Source organism: Panthera onca, chromosome A1, assembly GCF_046562875.1.
Source record: "Panthera onca isolate mPanOnc1 chromosome A1, mPanOnc1 haplotype 2, whole genome shotgun sequence".
NCBI lineage: Eukaryota > Metazoa > Chordata > Mammalia > Carnivora > Felidae > Panthera > Panthera onca.
Window position 1 is genome coordinate 158,139,903 of NC_138339.1, and position 27,841 is coordinate 158,167,743.

The 27,841-nt window shown below is 43.2% G+C and overlaps 2 protein-coding genes across 7 annotated transcripts in view; one reads left to right on the plus strand and one right to left on the minus strand.

Annotated features, from left to right (window-relative positions):
- On the plus strand, nucleotides 1-27,328 carry CHAMP1 (chromosome alignment maintaining phosphoprotein 1). 4 transcript variants are annotated; one of them, XR_009611240.2, is made up of 4 exons: nucleotides 1-139; nucleotides 3,748-3,877; nucleotides 21,822-21,884; nucleotides 27,220-27,305. XR_009611240.2 is itself a non-coding variant. In XM_060636578.3 (3 exons), exon 3 carries the CDS (start codon nucleotides 8,496-8,498, stop codon nucleotides 10,965-10,967), a length of 2,472 nt encoding a protein of 823 aa, XP_060492561.1. In that variant the 5' UTR covers nucleotides 8-139; nucleotides 3,748-3,877; nucleotides 8,442-8,495; the 3' UTR covers nucleotides 10,968-11,990. The 4 variants fall into 4 exon arrangements, 2 of the variants coding, with proteins under 2 accessions (XP_060492561.1, XP_060492562.1); XR_009611239.2 differs by lacking the exon at nucleotides 21,822-21,884 and having other exon boundaries at nucleotides 3-139; nucleotides 27,220-27,328; XM_060636578.3 differs by lacking the exons at nucleotides 21,822-21,884; nucleotides 27,220-27,305 and adding an exon at nucleotides 8,442-11,990 and having other exon boundaries at nucleotides 8-139.
- UPF3A (UPF3A regulator of nonsense mediated mRNA decay) overlaps nucleotides 26,579-27,841 on the minus strand; it is a 30,352-nt gene continuing 29,089 nt past the window's right edge. For 2 of the 3 annotated variants that reach the window (XM_060636589.3, XM_060636588.3), the window contains exon 11: nucleotides 26,579-27,375. In XM_060636589.3, the coding sequence (XP_060492572.2) occupies nucleotides 27,252-27,375 (124 nt within the window). In that variant the 3' untranslated portion in view covers nucleotides 26,579-27,251. The remainder of the gene's footprint in view (nucleotides 27,376-27,841) is intronic. The other variant, XM_081790986.1, reaches the window with a different exon arrangement.

A 27,841-nucleotide genomic window follows, 5' to 3' on the forward strand; every position in this document is an offset into this window, starting at 1 on the left:
CCCGCGCGCCCGCATCCCGCGCCTGCGCCGCGCAGCCATTCGGGAGGCCGCCGCGGTGCAGGGCCTCGCGGAGCAGTCGAGTCCCGCGAGCGCGGCTTCCGAGGTCATTCGAGTGTCTGGACGCCGCCGAGGCCCACCGGTGAGGAGCGGGGCGGGACTGTCGCCCGGGCCGGGGCCCACCCCGCCTCCGCCAAGGCCCGAGTCCGGGGAACCCCGTCCGGGGCGTGCACCGAGGAGCGGCCTGCGCCCGGTCCGCCGGCGGGGTGGGCCTCGGAGCGGGGGGCGAGCCCCGCGTTCTCTGCGGGAGGCGGGAAACGCTCTGCGCGATCCCGCGGGGAGGTCGGGAACCGGCTCGGGAAGGAAAGCGCTCCTTCCGCTACGGGCCAGGACGCAGTTTTCGCGGCACCTAGTCGGCGTGGGCTTTTGTCATTGTTGCTGCTTAAAAATGAGCTGGGCAACCCAGAGTGGGAGACACGTAATCACGTAGCTGGGAAGGGGTTACTGCCCAGAATATGTAAAGAACTTCTACGACTCAACAACAGAAACAACCTGGCTTTAAAAAACGGGCAAGTGCTGGCCAGTGAGCACGTCACAGGATGCTCCGCAGGATGCTTCCAGACATCAGAGTTAGGAAAATAAAAACCAGAATGAGGTACCACTTCACACCCACTCGGACGGCTGTCATCAAAAGAAAAATAACAGGTGTTGGGGAGGGTGTGGAGAAGGGGGCACACTCGTGCATTGCTGGCAGCCACGTAAAGGGGTGCAGCCAGGAGGTATGGAAAAAGGGTTAGTGGTTGCTCACATTTTAGCGTAGTTACTCTAACACCCAGCAATTCCGCTCCTAGGGCTAAACTCTAAAGAATTGAAAGCAGGGCCTCAAATATTTGTTCACCAGTGTTACTAGCAGCTTTATTCAAAATGAGCCAAAGGCGGAAATACTCCAGATGTCTATCAACAGATGAATGGAAAGCAAATTGTGTAATGTAATTCATCCATAAAAAGGAATAAAATTCTAATACATGCTGTAATATAGATGTGGAAAGTGAAATAAGCCAGACACAAAAGGACAAATGTATGATTCCACTCATAGGGACAGAAAATTGAGTAGAGATTACCAGGGGCTGCGGAGGTGGAGGGGTGGGGGGAATGGGGAGTTACTGTTTAATGGGTACAGAGTTTCTCTTTGTCCTAATGAAAAGTCCTGGAAATGGACAATGGTGATGTTATACAACATTGCAATACACTTGATTCCACTGAATTGTGCTTTTGAAATTGTTAAAATGGTAAATTTTGTTGTGTTTTGCCATAAGTTTTTAAAATGTACGGGAAAAGGCAAAACCAGGAAGACAGTAAAGAGATCAGTGGTTAATGAGGAGCACAGGGAATTGTTATGGCTGTGACATTCTGTCCATTCTGTAATGCTAGGTATGTGACACAGTGTGTGTGGAAAATTATAGACTTGTACAACAGGTAGAATGACCCCTAACTACACTCTGCACTTCAGTAACAATAATATATCAGTATTCATTCCTCAGTTATAACAAATACTAACAGAAGTTGTGTGCAGAGGAGGAAAGAAGGTATATGAAAGCTGAAACTTTGCATTCAATTTCTTCTTTAACCTAAAACTACAAATAAAGTTTACTACTTTTCAATTGACATTTAGGGGTGAAGAGAAATGCTACTGGATATATAATAGAACCTGATTGGTTTTAACTGTGCTATACATAATTTTGTGCATTTATTTTTAAAACTATGCATCAGAATGTTTTTAAAGACAACTAGTGGTGTTAGAGTCTAATGAAGCTGTTGGATAGGAGATAAGTGTGATGTGGTGGACTGGCAAACCACTAATGACAGAACTTTTTTAGGGACTGCGTGTAGCCTGTAGAGGCAGAAAGTAGGATGAGGGAAACTTTTGTAGAGTTACCTTCATACTTAGGCTTAGGAGCTCTGAAATTTGGGTGGGAGGGCAGAAGGAATCTGTGTGTCTGGCCTGTACTCAGGAGTCCCCATGGGAAAGACCTCATGGTGTTACAGCAGAGATCCAGAATCAGGATCTTGTGTTACTTCCTCTGACCTAAGTGTTGTGATCTTGGGCGCTTTTCTCCGTCAGCATCACTTTTCTCATTTTAAAGTGAAGGGTTTGGACTCAAGTCCTCTGACGACCCTTTCAGTCCCTTGCTGATCATTGACTTACGATTAGGGAGGGCTCTTACCTGGCAGGGCCAGTCATTCTAGTCCATGACTGAGTACTTTGTAACCCTGCTGGCTTCCACTTGCTGCTTCTAGGACACCTTACCTATTAATCCATACTTCTTCCACTTTTGAAGTTAATCAGTTTCTGTAATCCCAAAATACATGTTTTTTATTTATTTATTTATTTATTTATTTATTTATTTATATTTTTAAATGTTTATTAAAAACATAGAAACAGAGTGTGAGACGGGGAGGGGCAGAGAGAGAGAGAAAGACAGACCCAAAGAGGCTCCATGCTCTGAGCCGTCAGCACAGAGCCCGACGCGGGGCTCGAACTCACAAGCCGCGAGATCATGACCTGAGCCGAAGTTGGATGCTCAACCGACTGAGCCACCCAGGCGCCCCCCAAAATACATGTTTTTAAAGACTGCCTGCCATCCTGGTTGCTTTTGTTTGCGTGTTCCCCTGTGTTATGAACTTAAGTGTCCTTCCTGCTCAGAGCTAGAGACAGCGATCTACTGGGACTTTCTGTCCAGTGTAGACTATGGAATGCAGTTCTCTGTAGATTCGTCTTCCTGATTTTGTGCGCTGTACTGGCTTGTCAAGATCTTACTAAATTCCAGGGTATTAGTCAAGGTGTGTTAGAAAGAACCTGGATAGATGGCAGAACTTTAATCTGGTCCTTTGTCAGATGTTCATTATTTGCTTCATCTTGAGCAAGTTACTTAATGTTTAGGCTTGAATTTCCTCAGCTATAAATTGAGTTTTAAAGTAGTTGCTCCCTGAGGTCTTTCTGCTCTAAATCCCAATGTTCAAAGGCTAGATGATAGCTTAGGTCTCTTCTAGTTTTAAAATCTTGTGAACCTAAGGTCAGGTCTCCAGTCTTCATGACCAGATGTTTTAGAGGTAACAAACACATACTTTCTTAGCATACACCGTGTGCCCGGGATGTGCAAGGGCTACAGGGTGAATGGGTAGACCCTGCCCTCAGAGAGCCAGACTCCTGCCAGAGGGTGAAGGCTACACTGGAGGTGCGCAGACAAAGAGGATGGGGGGTGGGAGTGGCCATTATTAAGAAGTAATTCTGCGTGAGGGGTCTGATGGCTGGGTGGCAAGACAGGGAGTGTAAAGAAGGGGCGATGCCTGTGCAAAGGTCCAGACGCTTGGTTTGTGGGGGAGTTACAGATGGGTCAGTACTTAGACCTGTCGGCGGCCAGACAGATCGTGAAGAGCTTTACATGCCTGGTTTTGTCTGCTGAGTGCTGTCACATCAGCTGAAGTGGGATGGTGGGCTGGAGAGTGCTGTGGTTAAACACATGAGCGTTAATTCTGTAGTGGATTTTAAAGTGGAATTAGACATGGGTGGCATCATGGTACGGTCACCTTTGGTATTATTTCAGTAAAGCAAGTGTTCAGCTTATTGGATTGGACCCCTGTCACTGTTGCAGGGAGCAGGACAGCGAGAAAAATAGGCAGAATTCTATTACAGGGCCACAGATGACCACAGAAATGTAGTTTTGATTATACTTCCTTTATTTTTTTCAGGTCCAACTTCTCATCTCTGTATCTCTGTTCTTCATGTACTACAGGCTTTTTTCTGTAGTTAAGTCAGAAAGCCATGTAGACTTGCCTGCCCTTTGAAGACAGACTTTTAAGACTTCTAGGAAGATAGCTGGTAAGTCTACCAGGGGATAGCATGTTGGTCTCTATTTCTTCCCTGTTGTAAAAGCACTTGTCCTGGATTCATAGTGTCTTTCTACCAGCTTTACTTAGCATATGTTTTTGTTTGCTTTTTAATGTTTAGGAGAATATTTTAAGATATGAACATTTTTGAAAAGTGTTTGGATTTCGTAAGGAAAAACCACTTATAAAAGCATATACACTCATATGTAATAATGTGGGAATGTGTGCTAGATATGCATTTATATGACAGAGTTTGGGGTTTGAGAAGTGAATTTTTTACCATTCTTTTTAATTTTTTTAAGAGGTTTCTAGAGTATGATAATGAGGTGTGGGAGTAGGCAGGTTTGGGTAGTAGGCACTTTGAGATTGGCCAGAAGAGTTGGTGACAGGAAGAGGAAATAGGGGCAGGTGGGAGAGCTGGGGACTTTTAAAGTGTGAGGAGCTTGAAAGAGAATGGGATGGGTGAGATTCTGATTGGGTGGCACTAGATGAAGGGTGGGAGAGCTGATGATTTAGGCAACAATTAAAGACCAAAGGAGACCGTCCAGTCAGAGAAGCTGAGGTGGCTGGAGGCCGCCCGAGGCAGAAGCCAGCAGACTTAGGCCAAATGGTATTCCTCAAAGACGGACTCATTTACAGGAGCAGCTGTAAAATGTAGTGAGCGTACAATTTCCAGAGAGGCAAGAAACAGAGGTACAACTGATGGAAGATAGAAATAAGGAGAAAGAGTGGTAGAGCTTTGCCGGTAGAAAAGATCCACAGGACTTGGGTAGTAGTCGAGACCGGGGGTGTGGCTGAAGAGGGGACCAGCTCTCTACTGTTGCACTGTGTCAGAGGTGTCTATTTATGAGTTGTGCTTTTGTGTTATCCTCTTTTTCATTTGGTAAAACCTTCCTGGCAATAGAATATTGTGCTCAGTCATTTCTGTGGTAGTAGAAGGAAATGCTCTATACCCTTACAGTTCATAATCTGATCCCCATATTGTACACTTATTGGGTTCATTGATAACTTCTGTTTTATGAGTTAGTATTGGTAAAAGTTGGTGAGTTAGCATATAGAAAATAAAATCGTTTCATTGATGGGACTATATTAGGGAAAGAAAGGAGAGGGGTCGCTAAGTAAGATACTTTTGCTGTATGCCAGTTTCTTGAGAAGATGGGAAAAGTCTCCATAGTTTTGTTTAATAAGTTTCTGAAGTCATGGAAGTAAAAAGCCTCTTCCTGTCACGAGTGGGACCTGAGTATATTTGGGATGAGATACTGTGTGTTGGTCAGTCATAAAGTTACCAAGATCATTTGGGAATATTTATTTACCAGAAATGAAGTATTTGTTAGAGGGTACTCTTGTAGTTTCTAATATAATAAATCATAGCTGACACTGAGTGCTAACTCTGAACATGCTACAAAATATCACATCCATTTTAGAGTCCAGGAAACTGAAGCATAGAAAGGTTTAGCAATTTAACAAAAGCCGTATCATGGAGCTAGGACTCCCTCAAACCCAGCAGGCCTGAGCTCTTAACCTCTGTGTCATAATACATACGACATAGGGAATATTATACTACAATGATGTGATATCCCCCATTATTTAATATGAGCATGCCTTGACTGTTCATTAGGGCCGCTTATTGCCAGGTGGGATTATTAAGATAAATCTTCCCTATTCTTTTAACATTCTTCTAGTTTTATGAAACATTGGGTCTGAGGTTAGCCTGCATGTTCTTTCTACATGTTTTACTTGCCAACCACGAGATCATGACCTGAGCTGCTGACTGAGCCACCCAGGTGCCCCAGAAATGTTAAGTCTTTTATTTTGTTAAAAAAAATTTTTTTTTCTTACATTTATTTACTTTTGAGAGAGAGAGACAGAACACAAGTTGGGGAGGGGCAGAGAGAATGAGACACAAAATCTGAAGCAGCTTCCAGGCTCTGAGCTGTCAGCACAAAGCCCAGTGCAGGGCTTGAACTCACAAACTGAGATCATACCTGAGCCAAAGTCAGATGCTTAACCAGCTGAGCCACCCAGGCGTCCCTGTTAAATCTTTTAAATGAATGTTTTTGAAATTATTAAAGGGCGATCCTGTGAACATAAGAAGTGTCTCTGTACTGTTTTCTGAGGAGCAGTAACATGGAAGGAATACATTTTGACCCTTCATTACTGTTAGCACAGAGCACATTGTGGGTCCTGGGGAGTGGCTGGTACTTTTGGTAAAGGATGGGACATAATGTAATGGGAAAAGACTTTGTGATCCATTTGGATAAACTGTATGTGTTACAGAATCTGTTTTAGCAGTTGTTGGGTTCCCATACTGAGAAGAACACACCAGATGGAGCCGGTGGAGAATAGGATAGAGTCCAGTTGGAAGAACGTGGGACTCTTGATCTTGGGGTCATGAGTTTGAACCCCGCGTTGGGAGTAGAGATTACCTTACAAAATTAAAAAGAAAAAGGAAAAAAAGGAAAAGAGTTCAGAATGGATTCATAAACACAAAATTTAGTAAATGCTAAATGGAACATTACACATCAGTGAGGAAAAGGGTTGCAGAGACAACTGAACTGTCCGTTTGGGGTGAAAAAATAAGCTGAAAAAATAGGCTATCCCACTCCTTATACACGATGGAGTAAAAATACAAATGTTAAAAAAAAAAGAATGAAACCATCAAAATCACAAGAAAAATATGTAGACTGCTTTAAAAGTAATGGAGTGGGAAAGCATGATTTAAAACAGTCGTAAGGAAAACCTTTAAGTTTTTCATTTGTATGTGAACCAGTTGTGTGTGAAAACAACGCATGCACACCTACACACACACATACCGTAAGTCAAGAGATGGTAAACTAGGAACATATCTTCAGTAGAAGGACTGATTTATTTTATGCAAAGACTACAGATAATTAAAAGGACAAGGCATACCCTACAAAAGAAATACACATGTGTAATAAAAAGGGAAAATGTTCACTCTTTCTCATTAAAGAACAGCTCGTTAAAACGATGATGAGACTCCAGTTTTCACCCTAGAAGTAGCAAAGATTAGAAGTTAATAATAGTGTTCTTGAGGGATTGGGGAATTGCCCCTGAACTGTTGGTTGGTGTGCAGTACTACTGTAACTTTCTGAGAGGTGGGTGAAATGTGTCAGTTTTAAATGCAAAGAGCCTTTGAACTGGGTAATTCACTTGTAGGAATTTTCCCTTCAGCAGCACCCTCATATTCAAGATATGTACAAGGAAATATAGTGCTTCCTCTATGTAAAAATGTCCTAGAAAATGCTCGTCATAATTCAGCAGAACTCCTGAGACCTATGCCTTCCCTCTCCATAGAAACATGAAAACTTGGCCTAGTTCTGTTTCCAGAATCACCAAAACCTGCTCCTCTCTTTGCTTTACCTGAAGCCTCAGGAGCCTGGTCTTGGTTCTCTTGAGCCACCTGCTCTTACTTAAATGAGCAGGTTGTAGAATATTGTGTTTAGAATCCTATTTGTGTAGCATGTCTTTGTGAGAGATTGTGTAGTCTTAGAGCAAGTGATACTGTGTAAATATCTTGTTCTGCACGAATGAGTATATTTCTAACTCTGAGCTTCTGTTACTTTTCACCATCCTAGAAAACGTGCTTATTTAAACTTTTAAAAAGTCATAATTACTGGCAAGCAAGTTCCTGCTTCAAGGATGTCCTCTATCTGAATTGCCCTTTTGCTAAGCAAACTCCTTTACATCATTCAGGATCTACGCTGGAGCTTCTTTCCTTGACAGCCTTTTCTGTGTTGCCCTTCACACTTACCTGTGCAACTAATGTTAGCACCATAGTACAAGACACATCTTTAAACCCAAGTGCCTAGAAAAGCAGGGGACAGAAAATAATTAATCTTAAATGAAAGAATAAAATATTAGGATGGATAAAATATTATAAAATGTGTTGATATTTTTAAAAAGCCATCTTTTCATAATTTTAGATTAATGAGTGCTTTCTGAAATGGATCTAGTTTTCTTGCTCAGCCTTAAATTTGCCTAGCTTTAATTTTGATGTTTGCTCAACTTTATGTGCTGACAGCTTGTTGATGCAGAGTTATAGAGTCAAGGTGTAAGGCACACGCTGGGTAATTCTGGGGTCAGGCTTGGGTCACTGGTAGTCTAGAACATGGGTAAGGTACCATTCCGAACCTGTTTCTTCATCTATAAATGAAAATACTAATACTGAGTCATAGTGTTAGGTGGATTAAATGAGATGATATATGTAAAGGCAGTTTTGAGGCTCAGCTAAAAACTAATTCCATCTCGGGGTACCTGGGTGACTCAGTCATTTAAGCATCTGACTCTTGATCTCAGCTCAGGTATTGATCTCAGGGTCATGAGTTCAAGCCCTGTGTTAGGACTCCACTACTTTAAAAAGAAAAAAATTAATTCCATCTACCTTTTCTCTTCAAAATCTTTGTTGAGATATTATCTGATAAATGCACGTACCATTCTAGACTTAAAATTAAGCGATTATAGAATGAAAAGTTCTAGGACAGCATTTTATTTAAAATTATGTTCCCTGAAAATAATTAATTTCTACTTTATTGCAGCACTATTGAAAGTTTTAAAAGAATATAATCGTGTGTGTTGTAACAGAAAGAGAAATGGAAGTATTCCAGGAACTCCGTAAGCCCTCAGCACGTTTGGAGTGTGACCACTGCAGTTTCCGAGGCACAGATTATGAAAATGTGCAAATCCACATGGGCACCATCCATCCAGAATTTTGTGATGAAATGGATGCTGGTGGGTTAGGTAAAATGATATTTTACCAGAAAAGTGCAAAGCTATTCCACTGCCATAAATGCTTCTTCACCAGCAAGATGTACTCTAATGTGTACTATCACATCACATCCAAACACGCAGGCCCAGAGAAGTGGAATGAGAAACCAAAAACTCAGCTAAGCAAAGAAGCAGATCCTGGGAAGAGCCCTCCTCTTCCTGAACACCAGAAAATACCCTCTAATTCAGCAGAACTCCCAAAATCTATACCTGCCCTTTCCATAGAAACACAGAAACTTGGCCCAGTTTTGTCTCCAGAATCCCCAAAACCTGCTCCTCTCACTTCCCTGGAGCCTCAGAAGCCTGGCCCTGTTGTTTCTCCTGAGCCACAGATACCTTCTCTTCCTTCTCCTGACCCTGCAAAATCTGCCTCTCTTTCTTCTCCTGAACTTCCGAAGTCAGTCCCTGTTGTTTCTGAATCTCAGAAACCAGTCCCTATTCCTTCTCCAGAACCACAGAAACTTACTCCTTTATCTCCTGAGCCAGTAAAGGCCACTCTTCCTAATCCCAAACCCCAGAAACACTCCCATTTCCCAGAAACATTGGGGCCACCTTCAGCCTCTTCTCCAGAGTCACCAGTTTTAGCTGCTTCCCCTGAACCTTGGGGTCCTTCCCCAACTGCATCTCCGGAGTCTCGGAAGCCAGCCCGGACTGTCTCCCCTGAGCCAAGGAAGCCATCCCCATCGGAATCTCCTGAGCCTTGGAAGCCATTCCCTGCTGCCTCCCCAGAGCCCAGGAGACCAGCCCCAGCTGTGTCACCAGGTTCTTGGAAGCCAGGGCCACCTGGGTCCCCAAGGTCTTGGAAATCCAGTCCTTCAGCATCATCAGGACCTTGGAAGCCGGCTAAACCTGCTCCAGCTGTGTCTCCTGGTCCTTGGAAGCCAATTCCTTCTGTTTCACCTGGACCATGGAAACCAGCTCCCTCTGTGTCCCCCGCATCTTGGAAGTCTTCATCGGTCTCACCTGGTTCCTGGAAGTCTCCCCCCGCATCTCCTGAGTCGTGGAAGTCTGGCCCACCAGAACTCCGAAAGACAACTCCCACCTTGTCACCTGAACATTGGAAGACCATTCCCTCAGTGTCCCCTGAGCTTCGTAAAGCAGGACCTCCCTTATCTCCTGAGCTTCGTAAACCAGGCCCACCATTGTCCCCAGAGATCCGCAGTCCAGCGGGATCTCCAGAGCTCAGAAAACCTTCAGGGTCTCCAGAGCTTTGGAAGCTATCTCCGGATCAGCGGAAAACTTCTCCTGCTTCACTTGATTTTCCTGAGTCCCAGAAAAGTTCCCGTGGTGGTTCCCCTGATCTCTGGAAGTCTTCCTTTTTTATTGAGCCTCAGAAACCTATCTTCCCTGAGACCCGGAAACCTGGACCATCTGAGTCCCCCAAAGCCACCTCTGATGTCTGGAAGCCTGTTCTCTCTCTTGATGCTGAACCTAGAAAACCTGCCCTGTTTTCTGAGCCCACCAAAACAGCCCCTCCTGCTTCTCCTGAACCAAGAAAACGTGCTCTTTTTCCAGAGCCCCGGAAACATGCCCTTTTCTCAGAACTTCCCAAGTCTGCTATCTTCTCAGAATCCCAGAAGGCAGTTGAGCTTGGTGATGACCTACAGACAGATGCCATAGATGATCAAAAGTGTGATATTTTGGTTCAGGAAGACCTACTAGCTACACCTAAGAAACTCTTAGAAGACACTTTATTTCCTTCCTCAAAGAAGCTCAAGAAAGACAACCAAGAGAACTCAGATGCCGAGCTTAGTAGCAGTGAGTATATAAAAGCAGATTTAGATGTGATAGACAGCAAGGGCCAAGAATCAAGCAGCGATCAAGAGCAGGTTGATGTGGAATCTATTGATTTTAGTAAAGAGAACAAAATGGACATGACCAGTCCAGAGCAGTCCAAAAATGTATTACAATTTACTGAAGAAAAAGAGGCTTTTATCTCTGAAGAAGAGATTGCAAAATATATGAAGCGTGGAAAAGGAAAGTATTATTGCAAAATTTGTTGCTGTCGAGCTATGAAAAAAGGTGCTGTTTTGCATCATTTGGTTAATAAGCATAATGTTCACAGCCCTTACAAATGTACAATCTGTGGAAAGGCTTTCCTTTTGGAATCTCTCCTTAAAAATCATGTAGCAGCCCATGGGCAAAGTTTACTTAAATGTCCACGTTGTAATTTTGAATCAAATTTCCCAAGAGGCTTTAAGAAACATTTAACTCATTGTCAAAGCCGGCATAATGAAGAGGCAAATAAAAAGCTAATGGAAGCTCTTGAACAGCCACTGGAGGAGCAGCAAATCTGATTTTTACACTTGGCGTGGATATACGATCTACAGAGTTGTTTGTTGAAACTGTAAAGCCTAGTTAAGTAGCATAGTTGGAATGGTAGATGTTGATGTGTATGATGTACCGTGTTTGTCTCGGTAGTGTTACAAAGGGTAAGCATTTGGTCCTTTTTTTCATGGCCTCTGTTTATGTGGCTGTCTTGTTAAGTTAATAAATTCGTAACTATATTCCAGGTGGATTCAGATTTCTCTAATTTCTTTAAATGTATTTGAATAATATGAAGATGTAGGCGGTCCACTTAATCCAGAGCAAGTTGTACTCGATTTAAAACATCTAATAAAGTGTATCTTTTTTTTGTGAAACTGACTTCAGACAATGGAAATTATTAGTTGGAATGTTTAACAATTAGGCATGAAATTTTTTCTCTTTCCTTATTTTCAGATCATAAAAGTTATTTTGAAGTTCCTATTTGATCATATAAAGTTAGAATTTTGAGCAGTTCTAGATGTTTATTAGCTTTTACGTCATGGAAAATTGGAGTCTCAGGGTTGCTGATTTTCTGCTAAAAGAAGAGGGGTCAAGTAAGTTTGAAAATGTTTGCAGCCTTCTCCTCTAGGAGACTGGGAAAGATGAGTGTGACTTAGACTTAGGTCTTGTCCTTAGATGTTCCCTTTGGGTTCTTCCACACTGCACTGACACCCCAGCCCCCCCCCCCGCTCCATTCTGGCTCTTTTCTTACCTGTGAGTTCACACCAATAGATGATCCTTAACTGCCAAATGTGTCAGAACTACACTTCTGCCCCTGGGCCTCATGCGCCACCTATTGGGATTTCAGACCTGGTAATGAGTAGGAACTGAAGAGTCTTCCAGATTCACAGTAGAAAATTTTATAAGTAGACGTTTCTGTTTGAGAGTAAGTCAATTGTCTGTTTTCCACGGTTGTAACTGTAAATACCTTGTACCTGTTCGTGGGTTATTTTGTTCCAAAATATTTTGTCAAATGTGTATCGACCAAATTAAAAGCAAAGGCTTTCATGTCAGCAGTATCTTCATGTGTGTGTCTTCTTTTGTGTAATTTTCATTGTATAATACCCAGATTCCATTATTCTTTCCCATACTCCCTTTTTTCAGCATGCTGATTTTCATGTCTAGATAAGCATTTTCTAAGCTGTGTTTTCTCAGCTCTGTGGTCAGGTAAGTGAGGGAGAAGCTACCCTAGGTGAGGCTCCTTGTGGAATATCCACATCCTGGCTGACTCGTGAAACATTTAGTGCCATGAGGATTGGGAGACTACTTTTAATTAAGCTGTTTCTAGACGTTTTTGAACAGGGAGCACTTTTTCTCATAGCATCATAATTAGCATGCCAATCGAGAAGGTAGTGTTTACAGAATACTGGGAAGGTCTTACAGGCTCCAGGTCTCTCCCCTCTTTGAGCACAGTCTGGCAGGGAAAGCACTGTGAGTAGTTGATGGTGTTTTCAGTTCACACTGGGCACCTTGAGAGCAAGCTTCTACTACTGAGTTTTCCTTCTAGGCCAACAGGACAGATGGGATATCTTGGATATACAGTGGTCTTTTTCTCATCTATACTGACTTGATTAAAATTACAACTGAAAAAGAGAATGTGCAGCACCCAGAAACCCTTTTGAAGCCTGCAGTCTCAGACCAATTGTGTTATGTATAACACATTTTCCTTAGGACCTTGCATACTTCTCACAGAACGCTTCCTAGACTTTTGCTCAAGGTGGAGCCAACTAGATCCCATGACTTGCCATCTTAGGTGAGTTTTTTCGTAACACAGGATGTTATGCTAAAGTAGGGGGTGACAAATAGTTTTGGCCTCTAAGCCACCATGTTCTTGGCTCATCTCATTTGTGGCTTTCCACTTTTTTTTCCTTTTACCTCTTCCGGTCAAAGTAACCTAATACCCTTTTTTTCAACCTTGATAATTCTGGTTTCTATATGATAGCATCCCAACTCTAATCAATGCAGCCCTACATGTTCATTTTATTTTCCTATGTAATTACAACTATTTTAAATGAACTCGATCCAGTTATTTTATATAATACGAAAAATTGTACCATCTTTCGCTCAACACTCATGGACCTGACACCATTACATTTTAGGGTGGCCTATTTAGTTTTCATTAATTTGACCCTAAGTACATGAACTATGATGTGTCTTTAGCAGATACTGCTTTTGTTTTAAATATTGGTGTGGATTGTAGCTTTTGTCTTAGATGAAGGCCTAGATGGGTGCTTACCATGTTGGATCATCAGAGATCGTAAAGTGAAGAGGGGCATCTTTTAAGCTGAGTTACATCCCTAGATCTTAAAAACCCTGAAATTGTCCCCATTTCTCAATCTTGCAATTTCTGTTGAGTAACTTTGAGTATGCAGTGTATTAGTTTCCCCTTCCTGTCATAACAAATGACATGAAATTTAGTTGCTTAAAACAACACAAATTTGTTTTCCGACATTTCTGTAGTTCACAGGGCCAAAGTCAAGGTGTCAGCTGGGCTGCCTTTCCTGGAGGCACCAGAAGAGCATCCGTTCCCTTCCCTTTATGTTTTCTGTCGGTTCGTGGCCCGCTTGCTAGCACCTACATCTCCTGCTTCCTTCTTCCATGTAAGGGCCCTTAACGTTTACATTAAGCCACCTGGATAATCTAGGATGATCTCCCTGTTTTGAAGGCAGCGGATTAGCAGCCCTAAATCTTTGCCATATAAACTGCCATAATCACAGGGTCTGGTGGTTTGGACTTGGACGTCTTTTGGGGCTACCGCCTGCTAGACCTGGGCTTGAAATTTGGGGTTTTGATTCCTCTGCTTGACCTATTGCAAGCTAGGTTTCTTCAGCAGTATATCTTCTGTGGCCACCTCACTGTGTACATGTATTAGTACCGTAGACTGCTTGTAGTCTGGGGACTCCAGTGTCAACCCCCATTCACCCTTTACACACAAGTAAGGTCTCCACAAGACTGATTTTTATGTTGCACATTTAAGGTCCAGTTACTTAGGATCTTCCATTGGCAAACCATACCTTACTCAAGCAGCCTTCCAACCCTCCCCCTGCTCATTTTTTTCTTCCCCAAGAAAATGCTCCCTCTGTTTCCTGTTAAACTGCTATCCTCACCAAGCCTGGCACATTTCCCTCCACCTTCCAATGCTAGTCTTGCCAAACTGCACTGTATTTTAGGAATTGGAGAAAGAACAGAAAAACCCTGTAAGGCTGAATTGGGCCTCATTTAGTATTGATTCAGTGCAGGAATGTAACATTTTCGTTACAAATTCTTCAGACTGGAGACACTACACTAAATCTGAAAACTGAAAAAAGTCATTGGAATGAAATCAGATGTGTCAACACTTTTGATCCTCACCAATTAATGGCTTAGTTGGTTTGAGCATAATTTTAATCAACTTTTGCTTCCATCACCACCCAATCTATTCGAATGCTTGTCGTGGGCCTGGTTTGTATAAATGGGAGAGTTTTAGTCATGTGAAATAAGAAGGTAGTAAAAGCCAATCAATTCCAGTGAGGATTCTGGGAAGATGGTGGAGTGGGACACCCCAGGAATCTGTCCCCCCTCATGTGGACAACAATTACACTCATAGAACCTGTCTGATGTAACTATTTGGAACTCCAGTCTCTTGAAGGCTCACAACTTCCAGGGGAAGACTTGTACAGTAAATTTTAGCTCTTCACACAGTGGCAGCTACCCACCCCCCACCCCTGGCCATGTGAGCATCTTGCCCACAACTTACAGGAACTAAGGTGGGTAAAAAGGACCCTGTCTTCCAAATTGTTGGGCATCTGTGCTTTGCTGATTGCTAGTTTTGATCAAAGAGGTGCAGGCAGACAGGCATTCTCATTCTATCTCCCCCATTAATGCAATCCCCTTCCCCCACCCCACTCCCACCTCCCGGCTGAAGTGACTTTCAGGATATTTAAAGGGGCAGCACTCCACCCACCCATCTCCCACTGCCCTGACCTCAGTTTTGCTTTTCCCCTTTGGGGAGCCAGACTTTAAAGACTAGGACTTTGAAAAACAGCTGCATGTACAGGGAAAATTAGAAAGTGGCCATGAATGCCCAAGGAAAGGCTCAGAATGACATAAGACACTTTACACCTCAGGCTGATCCTCAGCGTAGAGCATACAATAATAAGACAGTAAATCCTGGGAAAGGAGGAGAAACTGATTTACACAGTTACACATTTTAGATTCAAAAGTCCAGTGTTTCACAAAATATAAGACAAACAGGAAAGTGTGACCCATTCAAAGGAAAAAACTTGAACAGAAACTGTCCCTGAGAAAGACTTAATGGCAGATTTATTAGACAAAGACTCCAGAACGATGGACCTAAAGATGCTCAAAGGCCTAATGAGAAGTGGAGAAAGTCAACAAAATGATGTATGGACAAAATGGAAATACCAACAGGGTGATCAAAAACCTAAAAAGAAACCAAGAAGAAATTCTGGAGCTGAAAATACCACAACTGAGATGAAAAATTCACTAGAAGGATTCAAAGGCAGATTTGAGCAAACAGAAAAATCAGTGAACGTAAAGACAGGATGATGAAATATATCCAGGCTGAGGAACAGAAAGAAAAGATTGAAGAAAAGCAAGCAGAACCTAAGAGACCTGTAGGACACCAAGTAGACGAACATACACTCTGTGGGTGTCCCAGAAGAGGGAGAGAAAGGGGCAGAGCAAATATTCAAAGAAATAAATGGCTGAAAACTTCCCAAACATCCAGGAAGTTCTACAAACTCCAAGAAGTATGAACTCAGAAACACATTATAGTTGAAAGAAAAAGAATGAATCTTGTAAGCAGTAAGAGAGAAGAAAATTGTCACATACACAGGATCCTCAATGAGATTATGTGCAGATTTCTTATCAAAATTTATAGGCCAGAAGACACTGGGTCAAAGTAAGAGTGCTAAAATAAAAAAAACCTGTCAACCAAGAATCAAATATCTGGCAAACACAGTCCTCCAAAAGTGAAGAAGAAATCAAGACATTCCCAGAAAAAAAAAAGCTCAGGGAGTTTGTGACCACTAGATATGTCCCACAGTAAATGTTCAGCAGAGTCCTGCAGGGACACTAGACACTACCTTGAAGCTGTATGGAGAAAGTAATATCTTCATAAAGGTAAACGTATGGTCAATTATAGATGCTGGTACTATAACAATGGTTTGTAACTGTACTTTTTTCTTAGCTAAGTGATTTCAGAGACTAAATACATATAAAGAAAAAAATTATTATAAAACTAGTATTATTGTAACTTGGCTTTGTGACTCCAAGTCTTGTTTTCTACGTTACTCAGGAGACTACTGCATTTAGAAGAATTAGTTTTGGTTTGGGGACATACAGTGTATAAAGTTGTAATTTTGTGGTATCAACAACGTAAAGGGGGAGGGATAGAGTTGTAAGAGAGCAGAGTTTTTGTATGCTTATTCAACTTATGCTGCTACAAATTCAAATTAGAATGTTATAACTTTAAGATGTTGATCCCCATGGTACCCACAAAGAAAATTGCTGTAGATTTCATGCAAAAGGAAATAAAGAATTCAAACATTTTACTTTTAAAAATCAACTAAATGTAAAAGGGAAAAATACAGGAATGAGGGGAAGAAATCTGGACAAACTTTCAATATGCCCTATGAGCTACAGAGCATATGGGAAACAAATAGCACAATGTCTCCTCTAGTGGATCAGACAGAGACTTTCCACCTCAGCAAGAAAGAACTGGATGATAAACTGAGGACAGTTCACGAGCCCCCTTATAGGTGGGAAAAAAGCGGGGGGGGGGGGGCAGGACCCCAGAGGGTTTTGCTGGTGCGAAGGGGCTCTTCTCTTCTGCCAGGCAGAGCTGGCTCTGCTAAATGACCATCTCAAATTCACAGCCAGCAGAGTGAGGCAGGCAGGAACTGACAGGGTCTGCTGACTCCACAGTGCCTGACACATTGTAGGCACTCAATAAATGCTAGTTGAATACATGAGTGAATGGACTTTCCACACACATGCAAGTGAAAGGCTACCAGGAACCTGATGCTGGCCAGCTGAGTCCCTTTATGCGATGTATCGTGACAACACAAAGCCAATCATCTTCCAGTCTTGTTTGCTCCTGCTAAGGAGGAGGCAGAGGGCACTTTGCTTGGAACAGGGTTCCTGAGTAAAGGTCACCTGCTCTTGCTGGTGAAGAAAAAAGCAGGAGTGGTGAGCATAGAAACCAGCCTGACCTTGGATACTCTTTGTGCTTGTGGAACTGCAAAAGGAACCCATGACTTCTCTCCTGCCCTATATTATGTATGAGACTGGAAGCCAGGCTCCCTCTCCATGCAAGGACTCCCACCATCTGACTGTTAACAAAACTGAGGTAAGGCACCAGCAAAGCTAAGGACCTACTTTGTTGGACATTATAGCTTTAACGCTTGATAAGCACACACTTACTCTCCTGCTGAGGATAATGAGCATAGTGGTTGAGAACTTGGGCTGTGCATTCAGACAGACCTACATTTGTACCTGCCTTCATCACTTAATGTGTGTGTATATGTGTGTGCATGCCTGAATGTGAGCTTGAGTGAGTTGTTATCCTCATAGGCAAAATGGGATAGATTGCAGGACCTACCACATAAGGTTATTATGGAATAAGACAGCATAAAGTGCTCAGAGCAGTTAGTAAATGTTAGATGCCACTGTTACTCAAACGTTAATTGAATTGTGCAAATGAGAATTTTCACCACTGGTAGGGAAAGTAATATTGAAGGATGAAGATTTTATGGCTTACCTCCTCTTGGCAAGGTATTGCGGGCCTTTGGGGATTTCTTTCTATCAAACATCTGAATTACAAATAGCCAACACGTAACCACCATGAAAATATCCAATGGTGGACTCCCACCCTGGAGTCATAGCTGATGTCGGAGCTCTAGTGGGCAAGATATCTGATTCCCCACACACCATGTGAGTGTAAGTCACCATGTAAGTGAGACATTGGGTCCTGCTTAAAACTCAACCCAGGCACTACTTCCTCACTGAGGAAACCTTTCTTGCTTCCAGGCTGGGCAAGACACCTTTTCCAAGGCTCCCAGACACCTATTGTTGCTGACTTTTACTGGAGTGTTTCCCTCTTCTTGAGGGCAGAGACTTGCATGTCATATTCCTGGAAGTAGCATTTTCTCAAATATTTGTTGAGGAGTAGAGGATTGGCATTCTTTGCTACCCAGCATTTTCCCATGGACACTGTGCTACCTATCAGTTATTTTTGAACCTGGCTGCACATTAGAATCACCTGGAAAGCTTTATGGGGCACCTGCGTGGCTCAGTCGGTTAAGCCTCTGACTTTGGCTCCAGTCGTGATCTCGCAGTTCATGAGTTCGAGCCCCACATTGGGCTCTGTGCTGACAGCTCAGAGCCTGGAGCCTGCTTCAGATTCTGTGTCTCCCTCTCTCTCTCTGCCCCTCCCTTGCTCATGCTCTGTCTCTCTCAAAATGAATAAATGTTAAATTTTTTTTTAATAAGAAAAAAAAATCACCTGGAAAGCTTTAAAAACTACTGGTTCCTGGGCCCCATTCCAGGCCAGTGAAATCTGGGTATAGAACTCAGGCTTGGGTGTTTTCCAGAGTCTCACATGTTTCCAAATACAGTCACAATTGAGACCCAGCATTATAAACCATGAATGCTAAGCCCTCAGGCTTACCCATAGCCCAGCCAGCCCACCCTCATGGAGCTATTGGGGAACACAGGAGTAGGGCACAATGACTGTGCCCATTGTGAATCACATTCGTAGTAAAGCAGGAATGTCCTGTCATGTAATTTTAGTTTTAAAACAATATCTAAACAAGCAGAGAAAAAGCCAAAGGAGTTCAATTCTTTAAATTGTGGTCCACGAGGGCTGCCTGTTTGGCTCAGTCTGAAATCCGACTCGATTTCAGCTCAGGTCATGGTTTGTGAGTCTGAGCCTGAGTCAGTACTTGAAGTCTGTGGTTAAAAAATTACATTTGTTCCCAGTGGGGAATTCTACTGCCTATGTTTCACCTTTGGAGCTTCCTGTCATTAGTGAAGCCATGTTTGCCAGAGGAGAAGCACAGAGGGGAGGCTGGGCGGAAAGATGGCAGCCTCTGCTGGTCTCACCCAGCCTCTTCCACTCTAAACGGGTGGGATTTCCTCTGGACAGAATTCAAGGCAAGCATAAAGTATCATGAGACTACACAACTTTCCAAACGTTTCTCATGTTTAAGGGATGTAGATTTTCCTGTATCTTAAGTAGTAAGTAGTAAGCTGGAATTTCTTAAGTAGTAAGCTGGAAGAGGGATGGCATTTAAGGGTTGGGGTGAGCAAACAAATGGCAGAAAGAACCAGTAATTTGGTGCAGCAAAGGCCTCTTTCCCTTATGGGTTGGCTGGTCTTTGGCACATCACATGGTTTGTCTGCAACACACCTGAATGATAATACTGCTTCTAAGATGAGTTCAAGGACACACAGGAGGAGGTTTGAGAGACAGTTTAGGAACACAGAGAAGGGTGTGAGCTTGAGGTCACAGAATGATTTCCAAAAGGCTAAAAAAGCAGAATGAATGTGTTTTAGACTTAATCAGATTGTGAGTACAGAATAAGCAAATGAGCCGGTTCCCAAAGGAGAATTTGGGGAACAACAGTGTATTTAGTGAAGGCTGAAATAGCCGCTGAAAATCTGTTTTTTATCAACTTTATTTCCCAATTGCAGTCATTTTTCATACAATATTTCTACTTGCTATTGACTAAAAAATAAACATATAGATTAGTTGCCAGGCAGAATCGTTTTTAGCAATATATATTTGACTATTAAATATGTGTAAAATGTTTGGTAGTAGTACAGAACAAAAATTAAAGGGTTTATTGATTAGTTTTTAAATAAATTAACTATTCCTAAAGCCCAATACTAGAGTTTCATATACTCATGTACTGCTATTTACTGAAGCAACATAGCTCCCATTACCATATTCCCTGCTTCACAAACTCCTAAGTTTAGCTACACATTATACTGCATTACCTTAGGTAGTAAGAAACAGACTGTTAGCTCTACATAAGTTTAATCTTGACTTTACTGCATTTAGTAATCTCTTAACAAGATGTGTTCCTGATTCCTTTGTATAAATTTGTCCTCATTTTGAGACATAAATTTCATATTTATTTGAATTGAAAACAAAGTTATGGGGCACCTGTCTGGCTCAGTCAGTGGAATATGTGACTCTTTATCCCTGGTTTGTGGTTTCAAACCCCATGTTGGGTGTAAAGTTTACTTAAAACTCTTGGGGGCACCTGGGTGGTTCAGTCGGTTAAGCGTCTGACTCTTAGTTTCAGCTCAGGTCATGATCTCACGGGTCCATGAGATGGAGCCCTGTGTCTAGCTCCACGCTGAGAGCATGAAACCTGCTTGGGATTCTCTCTCTCTCCCTCTCTCTGCACCTCCCCACTTGCTCTCTCTCTCTCTCTGTCTCTCTCAAAATAAATAAACTTTAAAAAAAACAAAGTTATGCTTTTCTGAGAAAATAAGCCTGATTTTGACTCATTGGTCTAAAAACAAAGACTAATTGGCAGAGGTTACATGGTGACTATTTTCCATAAATTGCATTAATTAAATCTACAATCCAAGGCTTTCGTAAACTCTCTGTAAAAATATTGTACTGACAAACATGTACTGAAATTACTGCCTTGAACTCCACCCACCAACAAGTTTTCTTGAATAGATCAGATTAAACTGTTTACCTCTAAGAATGAAAGGGTAGCAGGTGTGATTAGTAGTTATTTGATAAGTCCTGGTAAAGTCTTCTTCTGTGCCTGCTTCCCAGGAACAGAAAATTAATGAGTCTACTGATTGAATAACAAATCCTTTTAAAAGTCAGGTCTTTGGGGCGCCTGGGTGGCTCAGTCGGTTGGGCGTCCGACTTCGGCTCAGGTCATGATCTCGCAGTTCGTGGGTTCAAGCCCCGCATCAGGCTCTGTGCTGATGGCTCAGAGCCTGGAGCCTGCTTCGGATTCTGTGTCTCCCTCTCTCTCTGACCCTCCCCTGTTCATGCTCTGTCTCTCTCTGTCTCCAAAATAAATAAACGTTAAAAAAAAAATTTAAAAAAAGTCAGGTCTTTGGGGTGCCTGGGTGGCTCAGTCAGTTGAGCATCTGACTTCGGCTCAGGTCATGATCTCACAGTTCGTGGGTTCAAGCCCCGCATCAGGCTCTGTGCTGACAGCTCAGAGCCTGGAGCCTGCTTTAGATTCTGTGTCTCCCTCTCTCTCTGCCCTTCCCTTGTTCATGCTCTGTCTCTCTCTCTCTCTCAAAAACAAACATTAAAAAAGTTAAATAAATAAATAAATAAATAAGGCAGGTCTTTGCTTTCAGTAAGATTCAGAGGATTATCAGATGGTAAACCCTCAGAAGTAATTTGTGATTATAGATAACTGGAACATTTGGTGTATAACTTGAAAGAAATTTAAAGAATTAGGTGGCATTTTTATAACAAGACCCTCTGCTCCCTCATACATCAACACAGTCTCAGCAATTAGACCCATAAAAATGAAAAACAGAAGAGGACAAGGTATTCTTTCAATTCATCTGTGAACATATGAACCAACTGGAAAAAAAATCCCCATCTGAGATGAATTTTCTTTTTAACATTTTATTACTGGAAATTTTAAACATTCACAGGAGAGAGAGTAATAACATGGACCCATACCAGCTTCAGCAGTTGCCAATATGCTGCTGTTTTCAGTTCACAGAGGGACATTATACCTTCTCTGCTTAGGTCTTCGTCAGGCTGCTATAGCAGACCACCACTGACTGGCTCCCATGGTGGGCAACACCTGTGCCAGAATGTGTGTGTCTGCTTCTTTGGGCAGGTTACCTGGAAGTCATGGATGGATTCTCTCTGCCTGGAATAAGAAATGACCCTCCCAAGAGAGGTGAGGAGCCCCCCACAGATTTCCTGCTGAACGAGCAGCAGCAGGGCAAGTACGGGCTGCGGTGGAGGGGACGCAGGGTGCATGTGGCATTTTCAAGTCACCTTGGGCATCATGGCTGCTCCTTCCTCCCTATTTAAAGAAAGCCCTTGTTCTTGGCACTAGAGGCCTGACTCATGGATATGAGGGAAGCCAGGGCGTGTCCCACTTGGCTGAACTTGTACAGGCTGACTGTGGTTTGCAGCAGCCCCCAGGAGAGCTGCAGAGCATCCATGAGACCTGTCTAGGAGCTGATAGGGGTCCTCCATGGGCCACATGGTCAGATGCTTTTCTTTCCTGAGAGTGTCCCAGAGTGGAACCAACAAAGGGTGAATTGATTTGTTCACTCATTTAAAAGTGCCTACTCTGTGTCAGAACCAGTGTTAGGCTCTGGAATATGAAATGAATAAAGCAGCTTGCTTCTGTGGTGTTCAAAGGCAGAGGGGAGTGGTAACAGAAAAACTAGTGCTATGAGGGGATGAGTGGACACTGAGTTGATTCCTTTTTTTTTTTTTTTTAATGTTTATTTTTGAGAGAGAGTGTGTGTGTGCACAAGCAGGGGAGGGGCAGAGAGAGAGAGAGAGAGGGAGAGAGAGGAAGATACAGAATCTGAAACAGGCTCCAGGTAAGCTGTCAGCACAGAGCCCGACACAGATCTGGAACTGGGGAATGGCAAGATCATGACCTGAGCTGAAGTCAGACGCTTAACCGACTGAACCACCCTGGTGCCCCAACACTGAATTGATTCTTAAATGAAGAGTGAGTTTCCCAGGGGAATCTGGGTACTTGGGGCACTGGGGAGACTGGTCCATAGCAGGTGGCTCACACCCTTAGGTGCAGGTGGAGCCTGGGAGCCTTGTGGGATTAGAAGGTCTGCATGGGGCTCAAGCTGCTGTACTCTCCAACAAGTGAGGATACAAAGGAGAGGCATCTCAGTAGCTAAGGGGACATCCACCTCAGCAGGAAACAAGGACACAAAGAGGTGACTGTTGAGGCAGCATGTGTGTGTTGGACACAGCAAGGGGCAGGAAGGATGCTACCGAGGCACAGGTTATCTCAGATTACTCAGGTTCACAGCAGTGCCGTCCCTAAAGTGACCCCAACTGGTGACACCCATGCTGGTCCCTTGTGTCCTCTACTTGAGACAGTCAACTCCACAGTTGCTCCCAAGATGTCAGTGAGCTGGGTTCCTGCGGCATACTGGCCCCTGAATCTTGCCAACGGAGACACAGCCTTGCCAACAGAGTCAAGCTTGTGGATCTTTGCCAATCTGCAGTAAATGCCTACAGAAAGAAAAGTCCCATAACAAACGTGTAGGTTCTCACAAGGTCCTTCGAGTGTAGCTAACCTCCTGGCTGGTGGAGGATCTCTGATCTGTGGAATTATTCTAGTCTAGAAATTGGTTGAAGGGACATGTCTCTACCTGATTGTTGCTCAAGTCAGGCCTATATTCACAAGACCTGACATAGGTTTTAACTACGCAAACCAAGCAGGAATCTAGTGGGCAGTTTATCCTTTTCAAACCTAGGCACTTGGTAATCAGTCACCCCCAGAATTATCTGGGGCAGGGCCATTCTGATCACTACACTGGCCCTGTTGCCTGCTATGTTCAGCTTCCTGGCTTGACACTAAACTCCTGAGTCTTCCTTTCCCATTTAAGCCAGGGTACCTGTATTAGTTGCCTCTGGCTGCCATGACAAATGGCCACAAGTGTAGTGGCTTAAAAGCACAGAAATTTATTCTGTTATAGTTCTAGAGGCTGAACCCACCATCAGTATAAGCAGGGCTTGTTCCCACTGGAGGCTCTGGGGGACAGTCTGATCTTGGCCTCCTCCAACTTGTGGGGGCTGGGCTTCCTTGGCTCGTAACAGCATCTGCACATCACCTTCTCTGCATACCTGGGTGTAAAATCTTTCCCTGCCTCCCCCTCTCAGATCCTGAATTTAATCACGTGTACAAAGACCCTTTTTCTCCCCAGGCTCCAAAGACTAGGATGTGGACATCTTTTGCGGCCATCCTCCAGCCCACTCCAGAGTCCACCTTAAATGTGATGGGAATTTTTGGCCTCTCAACTTCACTTGGCCACCACTGAGTTTAGGCCCCTAGTAGCCAGTCGAGCAAACAACTAGAACTTCTCCTTTGTTTAAACCAACACACTATCCATGAATTCAATCCAACTTAGTATCATTTTCTTTCTTCTCTAGACTCCTGCCCTCAGAATCTATTCTTTCATTTGTTACCCTCATTTTGGCTGACATGAATTCTTAAAGGGCTGTGTTCTTTTTGTGTGGAAGCCAAGTTGTTCCAGTATCAACTTTGTTATTGGCTACTTCAGGTCTGAAAACAGTGGTGGCGTGGGGAGAAACATAAGATCTGTTTCCTTGGGGACGGGACAGCATGGGAGTAACAGTGGGTCTGGGTGTTGGTGAGCCTGTCAAAGACTCCTAAATACCTCCATTCTGGTTCAGAGGACACTCTTTCTGTGTTACTGAACGAACTGTCACATATGTGGCTATTTCAACCCTGTTTTACCCCTTGCATAGCAACTCTCAGGGTTTATGTTTTAAGAATTCAGGTTGTTTTGTTTGCTGCTTACATTGCAACTCAGGACTGTTAGAAATCACCACCCGACACTACAATCTTGCATTGCTTTTGCCTTTCACGTTGTTCCGTGGTGATCGCAATGGAGCAAACCTGAACAAATCCACAACAGATATTGATACCAGGTCACCACAGGTGATTAGCCACTTTCCACCACAGGGTATGGGCTGCCAGATTCTTTTTGCTGGATACTAATGGTATTTCTGCTCAGGCCAGTGTAACTTCTTCCTTCAGCTTTCCCTGTGTTACTTTTGCCTCTAACTCCCTCCCTGTTTGTCAGTTTTCCTTTAGAGTTCTTGGTTTTAAGCAACAGAAACCAATCCTAGTTGACTTAAGCAGAGAAGGGAAATTATTGGAAGGATCTCAAGTGGCCCAGAGAATGAACTTGAAGCCTGGAGAATGAGCTAAGTCTCAGAACCAACAGACCAGGTGCAGTGTAGTGAGCACGTACTGGGCCCCTGGGGAAGCACCACTGCCCTCCCACTGGGTGCCGTTATCCCCACCACCACAGGCTGCTGCCTTGGATGGCCTGATTGTGCCTGCCTCTGCATCACTCTTGAGTCAGGGTTATGACGTCAAGCTCTGGCTTCCTGTTGCCAGGAGCAAGGGACCCCAATAGATCAGTGTACTTGGGGAGAAGATGATTGATTAAAAGGTACATTTCTTTGTCCACACTTTATTTCAGTCCTTACGCCAGTGAACTGTAATGGTCTATTCATCCACTTGTGTGGATTTTCCTGGCAAACAGAGAGCTCATTATCAGCACAAGTCCTGTGCTTTGTAACATGAGCATGTGGCATCTGTCCCCGGCACAGTATACACACCCAGACAAGTGGGTCGTCACTGAAGGAATAAAGTAAGTGTGTAGGCTGTAAAGCTGCCCTTGGCAGGTGAGGGTTTGTGTCTGTGGTCTGGAAGGGGGAGATGCAGTCATCTCTCTTATTCTTAGAGGGTAGAACTTGTAATTCACATCTTAGAAGCAGCACAAGATGGTTACTGAAATGTGTATTAAGTGGAAATGCTAGGTTCTAGGAAAACCTGGATGACTTCACATTTTTCTAAATATTTCTTGATTAATTTGCAAAAGTTGCAAGAGGAACCACAGCTCTATCACATTACGACCTATCAATTGGTTGTCCATTAGAACCTCGAGCCTTTGGGGTTTCTCTTCATAGTCGTTTGTAAGTGGAAGTAATGGCTGTGTGCTGCTGGGGCCTCTGGGTCTGATAGGCAGTATGGTGGGGTTTCTCAAGGCTTCAGAACCACCTTGAGGATAAGAGCTGAGACCTAAATTATCAGTAGTTCTTAGGCAGCACTTGAGAATGTGCATTTCTGACAAGTCCTCTAGGAGCTGCTGGGGGTGGGGTATCACACTGTTGTACAAAGAGTGGATTTCCTTGGGGTGAATGAAAGCTTCCTCACACATTAAAACAAAACAAAACCTTTCGTCCAGGGTCAGATTTGTGTGCAAGTAATAGAAACAGTCACTCAAACTGTTTACACAAGGGACACCCCCCTCACCTAACAGAAGCCCACAGGAGGTGGGCAGTTCGACCACCATGGTCAGGAGCCTGGGGTCTTCCCACCTCTTCATTTTGGCTCTGTGTGAAGGCTGACTACCCTTGGGCCTCTTTGGCCACATACGGGAGGATAGAGTTAGGTCTGCCCTGTGCCCTCCCTGCACTCACTGACATCATGTGCCCATCACCTGACCAGTGACAGCCAGCAGGACCAGGCCCAGGCCCAGAGCAGACTGGCCGCATCTGGGGTCTGCCCTGGTCAGAAGGAAGCAGGCTGCTGGGGGATCTGCTTGGAAGAAGGAAGGCGACAGGAATCACATGGCTACTTGGCAATGGAGAGAAAATACATATCATTATCTGTCACTTAAGGTGACAGTTTTTCCCTAGAATATTGAATCACTCCATTTTATGTTTATGGCAAGATAATGGTGACAACAATTTAGTGCTGGGTTACAAAGAGCCTAATGTATGACACTTACAGCTTTTTAAAAGTTGTTCCTTTGAGTATCTGACAAACATTTAATATAGACCATTCCATAGAAAGAAAGAGTATGATCTTGTTTATTCATAATATCAGGGAGACTAATTTAGGGGCCATGGATGGCCACTAGAGCAACAGTGTCATATCAACACTCAACATGGATTTCGGATGAAGGGTTTCTGATCTAGACAATCTGGTTCTGGCACTTATGACCTGGAAGATTCGAGGAAGACCCTACCTTTTAGGGGTTTCAGCTCCTTGTATGTTTAAGGAAGAGTATGAGCCCTGAGAATGCAGGGACTGGTCTGCTGTGTTCACTGCTTATGCCCGACACCTACAAAAGTGCCTGCCACACAGAGGCGCTTGGAGAGAATGTGACGAAGGAATGCAGGAACCTCCCAGAGTGGTTACACTGCCTCTTCAAAGGACTGTTGTCAGACTACAAGTAAAGAGCATCATAAATGTGAGATGCTGTTACTTCACTTGAGGGACACTGGAATTCCTTAATGATGCCCATTTTTCAGTGGGAATATGGCTTTGTTACAAAGATAGGTATACCCTCTGTGAAGAAGCACAGGTGCTCCTCAAATCAAGTGATGTTTTTTGAGAGTGTGTGGGACTGATTTGGCCTATTATAACCTGGTCTGTCTCTGCCTGTGTCTACCCGTCTCTGTCTCTCTCTCTCACTGATGTTTAGGGCAGATGCACAATGTGTTTGGGAAAGAAGTATCATTGGATTATTCTTTGAATCTGCGTCATGAAAATTTGATTTGTTAATTCACATGCCTGACAACATAATGCTACAGATCTTCTCTTTTCTTGATTTGGATGACATTGGGCAGCTCTCAAAAACCTGCAAAAAAATTCCAAAAGGTAAGGCCTTAAAATATTATATACACACACACACGCACACGCACACACACGTGTGTGCATGTATTTTTTACTGGTAAATATTACACAGAATTTCAAAGAGAAAGGACATGATTTAGAAAACCTTAACTTCATGTAATGACGCACTGGATTTTGGCAATGATAAAATATGTTTTACTTACAGCCTAAGAAACTGGTTAAGTTATGCTCAAGAGGAAAAAGTAGCACCAAGAAAGAAAGATAAAGTGGTTTTTTGTAAAATATAAGGTCAATGAGCACTGTAGGCAAAACTATTCTAGCAAAAGGAAATGCATCATGCTGCATTTCAAGGTAAATGGTGTTAAAACACACATATTAAAGAGAATGTTAAAAACAGTACTAATACAGTTTCTAATTGAACTTAAGCAAATACTAAAAACAGAAAAAGAAATTGCATGGAAATTCCTAAG

Bases quoted from the DNA above. Each gene is read 5' to 3' on its own strand.
- CHAMP1 (XM_060636578.3), top strand. From the start codon at position 8,496: ATGGAAGTATTCCAGGAACTCCGTAAGCCCTCAGCACGTTTGGAGTGT.